Source organism: Danio rerio, chromosome 7 (assembly GCF_052040795.2).
Source record: "Danio rerio strain M-AB ecotype USA chromosome 7, GRCz13ab, whole genome shotgun sequence".
Classification (NCBI taxonomy): Eukaryota; Metazoa; Chordata; class Actinopteri; order Cypriniformes; family Danionidae; genus Danio; species Danio rerio.
The window spans coordinates 857,232-870,499 of NC_141027.1; the positions used below are offsets into that span (position 1 = coordinate 857,232).

The 13,268-nt window shown below is 42.1% G+C and overlaps 2 protein-coding genes across 53 annotated transcripts in view; one reads left to right on the top strand and one right to left on the bottom strand.

Annotated features, from left to right (window-relative positions):
* nrxn2b (neurexin 2b) overlaps positions 1 to 13,268 on the top strand; it is a 479,676-nt gene that overhangs the window by 350,289 nt on the left and 116,119 nt on the right. For all 52 annotated transcript variants that reach the window (XM_087259563.1, XM_087259583.1, XM_087259577.1 and 49 more), the window contains one exon: positions 104 to 223. In XM_087259563.1, the coding sequence (XP_087115689.1) occupies positions 104 to 223 (120 nt within the window). The remainder of the gene's footprint in view (positions 1 to 103; positions 224 to 13,268) is intronic.
* Positions 1 to 13,268, bottom strand: part of alpk1 (alpha kinase 1) — an 859,869-nt gene that overhangs the window by 203,393 nt on the left and 643,208 nt on the right. The window lies entirely within an intron of this gene.

The window sequence follows — 13,268 nt, forward strand, 5'->3', positions numbered from 1 at the left end:
TGAACATTTAAGTGTGTTTTGTCTGTTTGTTGTATTATGTAAAAGCAATAAAAGAAGTGTAATTAGTGTGTGTTATTGAAGACAAGTGTGTGTTTGTGTGCAGGACCCAGCAGCACCTGCAGCGAGGACTCGTGTCTGCATCAGGGAGTGTGTCTGCAGCAGTGGGAGGGCTTCTCCTGCGACTGCACCATGACGTCCTACGGGGGCTCGTACTGCAGCGACCGTGAGTTTAACACGCCTTCATTCCTGTGCGTTAGTGCTGCGCTTGCTGAATACTGCACAACAGCGCTGATATTGGAGAGCAGCCAAACAAACACGCCCCTAAACCCAACAGGCCACACCCACCTTTAGGCTTTTATTCACCATAAAAGTCTATAATTTCTTATTCCACTGCACGGTACTATAAAAATATGTGATACTATTGTTGAGTATTTCTAAAATGAAATATTAAAACATGCTGTGCTATTAGCTATGTTTTTAAAATTATTTATGTATGTAATGGTATTACAATAAGCAGGTAAAAGAAATTAAATAAATGTACTGGACGATACTGAAGAAATAAGCAGAATTGTTATTGAGTATTTCAGTAATGGTATTTCTTACGATTTATCCTTTTTCCCAGAAAAATGCTGTTTATATTAGCTGTGTTTTTTTAATTGTTTATTTATGTAATAGTATTAAAATAAACGGATAAAAGAAAACTACGGTGGCTGAGAGAGCTTAACACTTTCTGGAAATTCTGGAAAACCTGTTCAATTACAAAAACACTAGCAAATTAAGAAACTATCTTCATCAGTTTGACAGCAGATGAGTTGCAAATTTCCACAACGCAAACAACTAAAGAAATGCGCTGCTTTTCATCACAACACCAACAACTTTAATAGCGCAACGTTTCACCTAATCATCAATTAGGCTAATAATTTACAAAAGACAGCAGAATCGTGTAATCAGGATATTAAAATAAACAAAACAAATCTCACCTTTTAAAGACCACCACTTCACTCAATAGTATCTGGATGCAGCCTTTATGATGCAGGCTGAGATTGCATCACTCAGCGATGCAATGTCAGACACAGTGCACTCAATGGAGTGAGTGACGTCACTGTGAGGGGTAGGTTTAGGGGTGGGGTTAAGTGAGCGCATTAAAAAGCATTGGTTGCAGCTCAGATTGCACCTCACCAGGTCTGCATCCAGACCCCTCTCACTTCACTGGGTTTGTCATGTTTTTGAGTCCCATTGAAGCATTTCCGTTGTGTATATTTGCAAGTGTTGTGACCAAATACAGTGCGTTTCTTCAGCTGTGTTGTGAGAATTTACAACATGTGCTGTCAAATTGATGAAGATAGTTTCCTAATTTACTTGTGTTTTTTTGTGATTTGCATGTGTTTTCTCGAACTGCAGCGTGTTAAGCTCTCTCGGCCACCACAGAAAATACTTGTAAACATTTTTAAATCTACAAATCTAGATTTTTTTTAAACTAGAGCTGTACAATACTGGAAAAATATTTGATAATATTGTTGAGTATTGCAATATTGATATTTATTATGATGTAATATTTCACTAGAAAAAGTGAATTTTTATTAGCTGCTTTTAAAAATCACTTATTTAGGAAGATGAAAATAAAGAGATAAAATAAAATGCTAAACTAATGTTGTTGGATACTGGAAAAATATGCAGTATTGTTGAAAAATATACAATATTTCTTACAATATAACATATTTCCCTAGAAATAAAGCTATTTTTGTCATTTATGTGATAAAATAAAAAAAAACAGGTGAAAGAAAAGAAATAAATGATTTAATAAACTAGGCCTGCATGTCACTGGAAAAATATGCAATATTGATGTTGAGGATTGTGATGATAAGTTCTATGATATTTTCATTTTCTCTAGAAAAAATATAAAATTGTTTCTATGTTTAAGTATTTTATGTGTGTACTGATATTAAAATAAACAGATACAAGAAAATGAATACATTTAACAAATAATAAACTAAGGCTTCTCATGATATAATCGTTCACTAAAAATGCAGTTTTATTAGCTGTTTTTAAATTATTAATGATATTAAAATAAATAGGCTAAATATAGTAAAGTCGTATCTGATTGGTCAGTTCAGATAAACAAGCAGCGCATAAAATAAATGTAGCTAATTATCACACACGTCCCCAGTACACATACTGCAGATGCTGTTATGGCGATAACCATTTTTCAGGTATCGCCCAGCCCATCCTCCTTTGATATCTTTGCTATAGTTACTAGACACGCCCCTGACTGCTGATTGGCTGTAAATGTGGTCAAAAGTGTGCTGTAAATGTTGGCTAGTGCTGTTGTCCAGATATAAGCTTTAGTGCACCTGTGAAGGTTCTGTGTCAGCTGCTGTGTTCAGGTGTTCTGCTCTACACACACGCACACACATACTGGCTGCAGGTGTCTAGCAGTGCAGAGTGTGAAAGCAGCACAGAACAGCCCACTGAGTGTGCAGGACACTGATGATTATTCATGATATGCACATCAACTGAGCCTGTGTGTGTGTGTGTGTGTGTGTGTGTGTGTGTGTGTGTGTGTGTGTGTGTGTGTGTGTTGATGATGACGTTGATGGTGATGTTTTTTCGGTTTATAATGCTTACACTCGTGTCTGTAAACACGCGTTCAGCTTTCAGCAGTGTTTCTCCATGACCTGTGCTGGATCAAGGTAAAACGGATGTGCTGGATCACACACACACACACACACACCACACACACACTTGCTCACCCACACACTCTATCACTCATGCACACACAAATACACACACACTCACTTACGAACATGCATATACACACACACACACACACACATACACACAGAGCTTCTTTCTTTTACTGGTTTGTTTGGCTGTGAATACAGAATTCTGGGGTGAAAGATTTGTGTGTTTTCATCTGCAGCTGCAGCACACACACACACACACACACACACACACACACACACATACACACACACACACACTAATTTACATGTAAATGAGGTCATCCCGTAGGCTTCCATTAAATACTGTCTGCTGTTTTTATGTGAAGCAGTGCGCTTGTGTGTGTGTGTGTGTGTGGGTTTGTGTGTGTGTGTGTGTGTGTGTGTGTGGTGAGATCTGCTGGACTCTGCAGGACGCCTGATTGTTTCTCTGCGGTGTTTAAAGTCTCCACATCATCAGATGGAGTGTGTGTTTGGTTTATTGTTTATTTGGAATGATTCATCATGTTGATATCATCACTGATTGTATATTCAGGCGTCTCATGATCTCCAATCAAAAGAACAGAAACATTCTCTCCTCTCTGATTGGTGGTCATTGTCACAAAGGGCAGAGCTAACCTGTCACTCACACAAGATCCACCAATAGCAAACCACTGCCTTCCAAATAATTCTGCATAAACACAATAATCCCCGCCCACACACAAGCCCTGCCCACATCTGCTCTTGCTCCGCCTGAATGTTTTTAATGGGAAGAATTTGAATATTTTGAAAAAGCATCATAATGTGTTTTAAATTCTGTTTCACGCACATTTCCCATTGTGTGCTGTAAATGTGCTGTTCTGATCCGGTCAGTCGGAGGAGTTCAGGTCAGAGCTAATGTCACTTCCTGACACCACACAGGAAGCAGACGGTCAGGTCAGGTGTGTGGCGACCCGTCTGATTGGAGCAGAGCGTCTGTAATTAGCAGAGTTAATTACAGTGTGTGTGTGTGTGTGTGTGTGTGTGTGTGTGTGTGTGAACAAGCCATTTGAGTCAGGAGTGATCATCATCAGGCACAGCTGGAAGTCACGACCCCTGTAAGCCCCACCTCTCGCTCAAAACATCACACATATCCAAAATAGTCTGATTATGTTAATATGACGACACACACAGCCGTGCATCTGTAAGACTGCAGTGATCAGCTTCTGCAGTGGAGGAGCAGTCACTGTTAATTCTTCTTGCAGTGGCACTTCGGCCCTTGTAGAGCCTCTTCAACCACTCCCCTTCAGCCTTCCTGATACAATGCTCGATTTCTCCAAGCATGCACTTCTTTTACGTTATCTAACCACCTCTTCCAGGCCATCTCCTTTCTTCCGGCTTTGCACTTTCTTAACCGCTCTCTGTTTGGGCAATCTCTAAGTGATCCTCTTGATTTCTGTGAGCAGGCTTGTCTCACCATACAGGTCTGCCACTTCTGCATTACTCCTCATGAAATTTCTCTTCCATGTATTGAGAAGCAGTTCATCCTGAGCTGTTAATGCCCACGTTTCGCTGGCACACATTACCACTGGTCACAATACTGTATGGCATAGCCTCTTTTTACTCGCTCTGCTCAGCAAACAGGATTTAATGAGGTGCTGCATGCTGAAATATGCTTTGCTTCCCGCCTTCAACCCCTCTGTTATTTCTTCCCTGGTCTCGTTGCTGTCTGTCAGCCATGATCCTCGATATTTGAAGTTGGGGACATACTCGAAGGAGTGGGTTCCTACCTGCAGGGGTTGTATTGATGTGCTCTGAGATATAGACATAAGCCTTTTTCACACAGTGATGCTGTTAAATATCCAGAAAACATCTGGAACGACTTTACCAGTGAATTCAAGAAAGTGCTGTTCACACAGGCACGGACATTCCGGAATTTTCCAGAAAAGACCATTCACATCCATTCCACAATACTGGTAAATTCTGCCATCATTAACAGCTATTAAACGGCTGCGCTTGTGTTTGCACACACTGAAGGAGTCGGCGTTTGTTGATGGGTTCACTTTAATTTAAAGCTTTAGCATTGATGCAGCTGCTGTCCCAGAGACATCCAAAGGCAGAAGCTAAACCGCAGCTAAAGGTTTACACATCTGACTACATTATAAACTCCGTGATGGATAAATATTGTGAACAACTTAGATGAAAACATTTGGAGGAACACTTTCACATGTGGAGGTGTACATAACGTGTTTGTGCTGCTGCTTCACGTGCACACGCGCCACGCAACTAAAGCAGAGCTGGAAGGTAAACAAACAGCGGTTGATCATCAGCGGTTTATCCATGATGTTCTCCACAGGTGGCTTTCAGAAGGAACATAGAAACATTATAATAGAGAAAATAATCATGTCTATGTTTGAAATAACATTAATTTACTTACTGACACATCTGGCAGATTATTGCATTTGTTTAGGGACAGACATCAGTCTCTCCAGGATTTAGCAGAAAAGAAAGAAATCAGATTTTTTTTGTGGCTAAAATGATTATGTGGCGAGATTTTGCAAAATGTGCAGCTTATTTTGTGTCATTTCTTTTTGTTAGAGAGAGAGAGAGAGAGAAGGGGAGTTTAGTGAGTGATAAACTCATGTGGTCTAGTCTTTAAATGTGTGTTGTGATATTGTCACGTGATGCAGGTCACACACACACACCTGATGAGAAGTGTGTATTAACAGCTTAAGGCTTTGCACACCGGTGGGTGAGCAGCACACTATATTGCCCAGTACAATGCTTTTGAAATGTAAAACTATGCATATGATGCTCAGTGGCGGAGCTGGAATTTGAGCAGTGTCCCGGCTGTCCAACATGTGCAGCAATTAAAAAAAGAAGAGAACACACACAATATTTTGTGACAGTCGTAAAATCCTGAAGGGTGTGAAAATATCCACTTGATTTAAAATGCTTCTTGATTCAGGAATTTGTACATATTTGGCCTAGAAACAAGACAGAAACATGTTTAGCAGTGTGAATCCTCCTTTATAATGAATTGTGTCCAGTAGTTTGATCTGATCTGGATGTTTTACTGTGAAACCACTAAAAACTGAACTGGGAATATGTGAATTTTCCATCTCCAGCCTTTGACTTCACATGAATGTGTGTGTGTGTTGTGTGTGTGTGTGTTGTGTGTGTGTGTGTGTGTGTGTGTGTGTGTGTGTGTGTGTGTGTGTGTGTGTGTGTGTGTGTGTGTGTGTGTGTGTGTGTGTGTGTGTGCACGCCCTGATGAAGGAGTTTAATTTATGAGGTGTGAAGCCCAGATCCAGCTTAATCTGACCTCTCCGACAGACCCACAGCTCATTATCTTCAGCAGTGCGAGTCCTCACACACACACACTATATATATTTTTATTTAAAAGTTTTTTCACAAACTTTAAAGAGATTTGTGTCTGATTAAGATGGACGCCCTGTGAATGATGACACACTTGTTAAAAACACACTTGTCTTGCCACATTACCTCTTACTGTCACTTGCATCTGCAGCAGGGCTGCACCATATTGGAAATACCAGACATTGCCACAGTTAGTTTTTCTGCGATTATACAGGGGGAGTCAGAAAGAATACCACTACTTTAAAAATCAGTTTTTAATCAAAGAAACATAATGGATCCTTCCACAGGTGCTCATAAAGACACTGTGCTTATAAAGGGATAGACATGGTCAGCAACAATACTCAGGTAGGCTGTGGCGTTGACACGATGGCTCGAATCAGTCTGGCCATTCTCCTCTGACCTCTGGCATCAACAAGGCATTTGCGCCCACAGAACTGCCGCTCACTGGATATTTCCTCTTTGTCGGAGCATTCTCTGTAAACCCTAGAGATGGTTGTGCGTGAAAATCCCAGTAGATCAGCAGTTTCTGAAATACTCAGAGCAGCCTGTCTGGCATCAACAACCATGCCACGTTCAAAGTCTCTTAAATCCCCTTTCTTCCCCATTATGATGCTCACTTTGAGCTGCAGCAGGTCGTCTCGACCATGTCTACATGCCTGAATGCATGAGCTGCTGCCATGTGATTGGCTGATTATAAATTTGCATTAACAAGCAGTTGGAGAGGTGTACCTAATAAAGTGGCCGGTAAATGTATATCGCTTGATGATATAGAAATAGAAGACAGAAGCTGAAGATAAGTCCAGTATTCAGTGGTTTGGTCATTCTCTACATCAGGACTGTAAGTGTATACTATGAAGTGCTGGTTTAGTGAATGAACAGGTGATGATCTTCTGTGCTCATTTGTGTTAGTCGCAGTAGTTTGACTAAACGAAGGCCTTCTCGGACAGCAGTGCTTCACCTGGCTTTGTTATTGTGTTTGCTCTCTCCAGCGCTCGTGTGGGTTTAGCGAGTTACTCGTTTCTGCGTGTAATTACTTGATGAGTGCGGTTGCCCTCTCACAGGCCGTGAGGACTGATCTGGCGACCCGCCGCGCGTCTGCCCTTCACATTCAGCCGGTAATTAAAGCCGTGGCTGATGAGGCGTGCTTTATTTCTCCTCTGCTAACAGAGAAACGCCGGCTCTTCTATCAGGCTCTGCTTTACCCTGCTGGAAAGAGCCGATAACAGAGCCGGCTCCTGATGCCTCTGTGCAGATCTAACACACATCTCAAACCGCACGTCATCACAATCATATCAACACAATCATATCAGCTCTGGGAGAAAATCTTCAACCAAACGCATGCATGCAAACACAAAGTAAGAGTGTGATTTACTGACTGTAGTAGATCTAAGAGTTCATAAATAAAATGGTAAGCTCATGGGTTCAGTTCGCAGCGATCACATCACATGATAAAATATATAATGAATGCAATTTCTGTAGATGCGTTTGGATCACATTTAGATTACCTTTATGTGAAAACTAGTGCTGTCAATCGATTAAAAAAAATTAACTAATTAATCGCACTTTAAAAAAAAATAATCGCGATTAATCACATTTAAAAGACTGAAACTTGTAATTTTGGCTATTCGAGTGTAAAATTTATGTAAACGCAAGACAAATACTGTTTAAATTCAAAATATAATTTGTTAAACTTGTAACACAGATTTCTTCATGTAAACAACATACCCACAATAAACCATCAAGATCCTGGCTTGACAGCCATATTTATTACAGAAATAAAAACACAGGCATGTTAATGACATTTCAATTTCAAAACAATCAATGCCAATAGAGAAAACATTGATTTCCATGTTGGATTCTAAGTGGTCTGCAAAAAAAATGCCAAAATACAGGCATTGCAGATATGGAAAATTATAATAATAGTAATAAAGTATTGAAAATCTGTGCATGCCCTTGGATAGGTTTATCAACTCCCATTCTATAAAAGCACAAAAGCCATATATAGGAAATAACGAGAGTTGACAAATTAAAAAAACTCTTTTTTTTTATTTATTATTAAAATAAAATTATTATCCACACTGGAAATGTGGGTGCCTGTGTGTTTTGAGGGAGCCTAATAAATAATGAACATAACAAAAACTGCCTGCTGACGCACACAGTTAATGTTGATTAATAAAGATAAATAATAAAAGCAATGTATCAGAGAGCCTAAACAAATGTTTAACTCAACAATGAAACATCAAATGTAGCTAACAGCTTTTACATTGTCAATCAAATGAACTTAAACAATTAAAAAATGCAACAAATATTTGTTTGGGCAGAACTACAAAACTAAATGTAAAAAAAGTTGCTTAAGTTGCACACTAGTTTGGTCTTGTATAAATATCATTATAATAACCATATTGTATAAATATTATTGTCACTATAAGCCTACATCATGCTGACGATCAAAAACACTGTGTCATGATATCTCATGCGCTTGTCTTCTGAACGAGTGCATCTTAAAATACATGAATGACCCCTCGTAGAGCGTACTAAGCAGACATTCTCTATAATTTGTAAAATAAAGACTTGCAGGTTAAGGAAACAGCATTAAAAGATTAAAACAGCATTAAACAGCAGATTAAAAGTTTAAGAAAGTATATTTATATTGACAGGTAGGTAACTAGATAGAATAGACAGGAGTATATTGATCTGTGCCCCGCTGCAGAGTGCAGACAGACGCAAAAGCCTGCTCTCCCGCAGGGTGGACCGGCGCGTAAGAAACAGGCGGGACTCCCGGCTATTTTGAGGAATACACACCAACGTTACACAGAGCCTAACATGGAAGTTTGTGATTGGGTCAGCCCAATGTCAATAAAGAAAAGAACCAATGGGCTGCAGATTATGTCACACGGCTGCTTTGTCCGGAAAAGAAACATCTCACTTTCAGAGCGTGACAGACAGCTCACAGCACCGTCAATCACTGAGGCAGAAAAACATGAGAGTCTGCTAATTGTTTTATGGGCCAATCTGATCGTAAGAAGATGATCAGCCCGGCCCAAAAAGTACGTCGAAACAGCGGGAAACTGCCGGGTCTGCCCCTGGCCACAACAGGAAAAAAAAAATAATAATGCGTTAATTGCGTTCATTTTTTTTTACGTGTTAATTATTTCAAATTAATCGCATGCGTTAACGCGTTATTTTTACAGCGCTAGTGAAAACCAACAGACAACACTATAAAACAAAGAAAATAAAAATATAAACACTAAAATTGAAACTCACGGATAACTGTGTGTGCTGATGTACTCATGTAATCCATAGAGTGACTGTAATCTAATGATGAGTGTTGCACAGAGTACTTCACTCTCAGAAGAAGATTCAGATGTTTATATTAGTAATAAACCAGATCACATCTATATTCCACTCTTACCCTCAGATTATTTCACTGTCTTCAGTCCACACACACACACACACACACACACACACACACACACACACACACACACACACACACGTGCTTCCACCGCAGTCATTAAATACAGCGCCAATGGAGCTTTAGAAACGCATTTGTTTTGAATATGGGTGTGTGTGTGTGTGTGTGTGTGTGTGTGTGTGTGTGTGTGTGTGTGTGTGTGTGGATCTTCTGTCCTGCAGCTCCATTAAGGGTCAGGAGTTTCCTCTGACAGGAAGCTGGAGCAGAACTGAGATCAATACAGCACTCCCACATGAGTTTCAGACTGCACACTATAGATTTTACACACACACACAGACATAGAGAGAGACACACATACTTAGAAAGTCACTCTCTTTCACACACACACACACAAAGAGACACTCACTCTCTCTCACACACACACACACACACACACACACAATCAGAAGATACAAACTAAACTGAGACTGTGAACATATTAAACAGAGATGTAGATGTGAAGTGTAGTTCCACTGGATCTGGCACCTGAGAGCTCGGCATGAGTTGAGTGTTGTGTGCGTTTGACACGTGTATCATGCCAATCACTCAAATTAGAATATCTGAACATCAGCAGACATTCGTGCAACATTATCCAACCAGGAGCTTGCTCTTATAGGGGCGTGATTATGATGTAGCACCGGTTGTTGGTGTCCCGAGGGGAAACTCTCCTGTTGACACCGGACAACAGCTCATCACACTGGGCTGAGCTCAGGCTGAAGCACCGCTGAAATCCTCCATCATCCAGCACAGTTTCAGGAGGAGCTGATGAACTCTCAGCTGCTGCACCTCTGGAAGATCGAGTGGACTCTGACACGGCGCCAGACCAGTCTACTCTGTTTATCAGCCTTCATAAAGCACAGCTACTCTCTCAATAACATCCATTTGAACTATTAGCAACGAAACTACAGGGTAGGCAGAAGCCCTGCATTTGATGTGAACCTGCAACTATTGTGATTTGTAATTTGATGTACAAATGAAGTGAGTAAACTCAAAATGTTCATGCGTTTATTTACTCCCAAATAGTGTGATTCATTCCCGTGGGCCGTGTCTGGTGTGAACACAGCATAATACTGCTGCATCTGGCACCCGAGAGCTTGCTCACTCTGCTGAATCTAGTGCTCGAGCTAGCCTAATACTGCTGAATCTGGCGCCTAAGATCTCGCTCGGTCTGGCGCCCGAGAGCTCGCTCGATCTAATACTGCTGGATCTGGCGCCCGAGAGCTCGCTCGGTCTAATACTGCTGGATCTGGTGCCCGAGAGCTCGTTCGGTCTAATACTGCTGGATCTGGCATCCGAGAGCTCTCTCGCTCTAATATTGCTGGATCTGGCATCCGAGAGCTCGCTCAGTCTAATATTGCTGGATCTGGCATCCAAGAGCTCACTCAGTCTAATACTACTAGAACTGGCGCCCGAGAGCTTGCTTGCTCTGCTGAATCTAGTGCTCAAGAGCTAGCTGAATACTGCTGGATCTGGCACCCGAGAGTTTGCTCAGTCTAATACTGCTGGATCTGGCACCCGAGAGTTTGCTCGGTCTAATACTGCTGGATCTGGCGCCTGAGAGCTAGCTCAGTCTAATTCTGCTGGATCTGGCGCCTGAGAGCTAGCTTAGTCTAATACTGCTGGATCTGGCGCCCGAGAGCTAGCTTAGTCTAATACTGCTGGATCTGGCGCCCGAGAGCTCGCTTGGTCTAATACTGCTGGATCTGGCATCCAAGAGCTCCCTCGGTCTAATACTGCTTGGTCTAATACTGCTGGATCTGGCATTCAAGAGCTCCCTCGGTCTAATACTGCTGGATCTGGCGCCCAAGAGCTTGCTTGGTCTAATACTGCTGGATCTGGCATCCAAGAGCTCCCTCGGTCTAATACTGCTTGGTCTAATACTGCTGGATCTGGCATCCAAGAGCTCCCTCGGTCTAATACTGCTGGATCTGGCGCCCAAGAGCTCGCTTGGTCTAATACTGCTGGATCTGGCATCCAAGAGCTCCCTCGGTCTAATACTGCTGGATCTGGCGCCCAAGAGCTCGCTTGGTCTAATACTGCTGGATCTGGCGCCCGAGAGCTAGCTCGGTCTAATACTGCTGGATCTGGCGCCCGAGAGCTAGCTTAGTCTAATACTGCTGGATCTGGCGCCCGAGAGCTCGCTTGGTCTAATACTGCTGGATCTGGCATCCAAGAGCTCCCTCGGTCTAATACTGCTTGGTCTAATACTGCTGGATCTGGCATCCAAGAGCTCCCTGGGTCTAATACTGCTGGATCTGGCGCCCAAGAGCTCGCTTGGTCTAATACTGCTGGATCTGGCATCCAAGAGCTCCCTCGGTCTAATACTGCTGGATCTGGCGCCCAAGAGCTCGCTTGGTCTAATACTGCTGGATCTGGCATCCAAGAGCTCCCTCGGTCTTATACTGCTGGATCTGGCGCCCAAGAGCTCGCTTGGTCTAATACTGCTGGATCTGGCGCCCAAGAGCTCGCTCTGTCTTCTGATCCTCCTCCTTCATTCACTGTTTAACTTCTCTCTTCAACACCAGACGCCGCAGAGCTTTCTGACTGATAAACACAATTAGATGCAGGAGCCAAGCCCAGAAATCCCCCTCTGTGTGTGTGTGTGTGTGTGTGTGTGTGTGTGGGAGGACGAGTGTTAATGATGCATGTTTACTACAGTATTGAAGTAAATGTGTCGCCTGCAGCCAATATGAGCTGAAAACAGGCTGTGTGACTGTAGTAAATAGCTGTGTGTGTGTGTGTGTGTGTGTGTGTGTGTGTGTGTGTGTGTGTTTTGGAGCTCAATAGATCAGACACACAGCTGCAGAGATCACAGAGGAATCATTTAGAACACACTCCTCTGTTTATTCCGATAGTGTTGATAGTAAAGCTCAGATTTGCACACACACACTTACTCACATGCACACTCATACACACACATATGCACGCTCACTTACAAACACACGCTAAGAATTAGGCACAGACACTCACATGTGCACTCACACACACACAGATGTAGAGCAGAAGCGCATCACGTCTGACCTGCGGGTGTTTGATGCTGAATAAACACACTTTGAAGTGTGTGTGTGTGTGTGTGTGTTTTTCTGTAGGAGACGCTGTTTACTCAGAGCTCTACAAACACACACTTCACTGTGTTCTGCATGATGGAAACCCATGCGCTCTGCAGTCAAACACAGCGTCTTCACACACACACACACACACACACACACACACACACACACACACACACACACAGGTCTGATGGAGCGCTCACATGATGAGCTGTACTGCGCTGATGCTCTATTGTGTGTCTTCATGTAGGAATAACACACAGAGCGCTGGAGGATGACACACACAGGCTGCAGGAGATTGATGGCCTCTATTGTTGACGGGCTCTTCTTCACCATGTGTGTAATCGCTTCTTGATATTATTACAAATGAGGAATTACTGCTGTCCATTAGCCCAGGGCAATAAGCCTGACCGGACGCGCCAGTGAAACACATAAAGAGAAGCGCTACTGATGGATGCTGAAAGGGTTAGTTCACCCACAAATGAATATTGCTCATAATCAATCCTCTGCCAGCTTCGTTCATCCTCAGAACACTAATGAAGATATTGCAGATGAAATGCGAGAGCTCTAGAAATTTCAGAATTTATTGTTATGATATTTTTGTCATTTTAGGACACGTATTACACTCAAAAATAACTCATTGTATTAGCTTAACTTAATTGAAGGCAGGAATTCCATCAAAAAATTTGTTAAGCACCAACTAAAAAC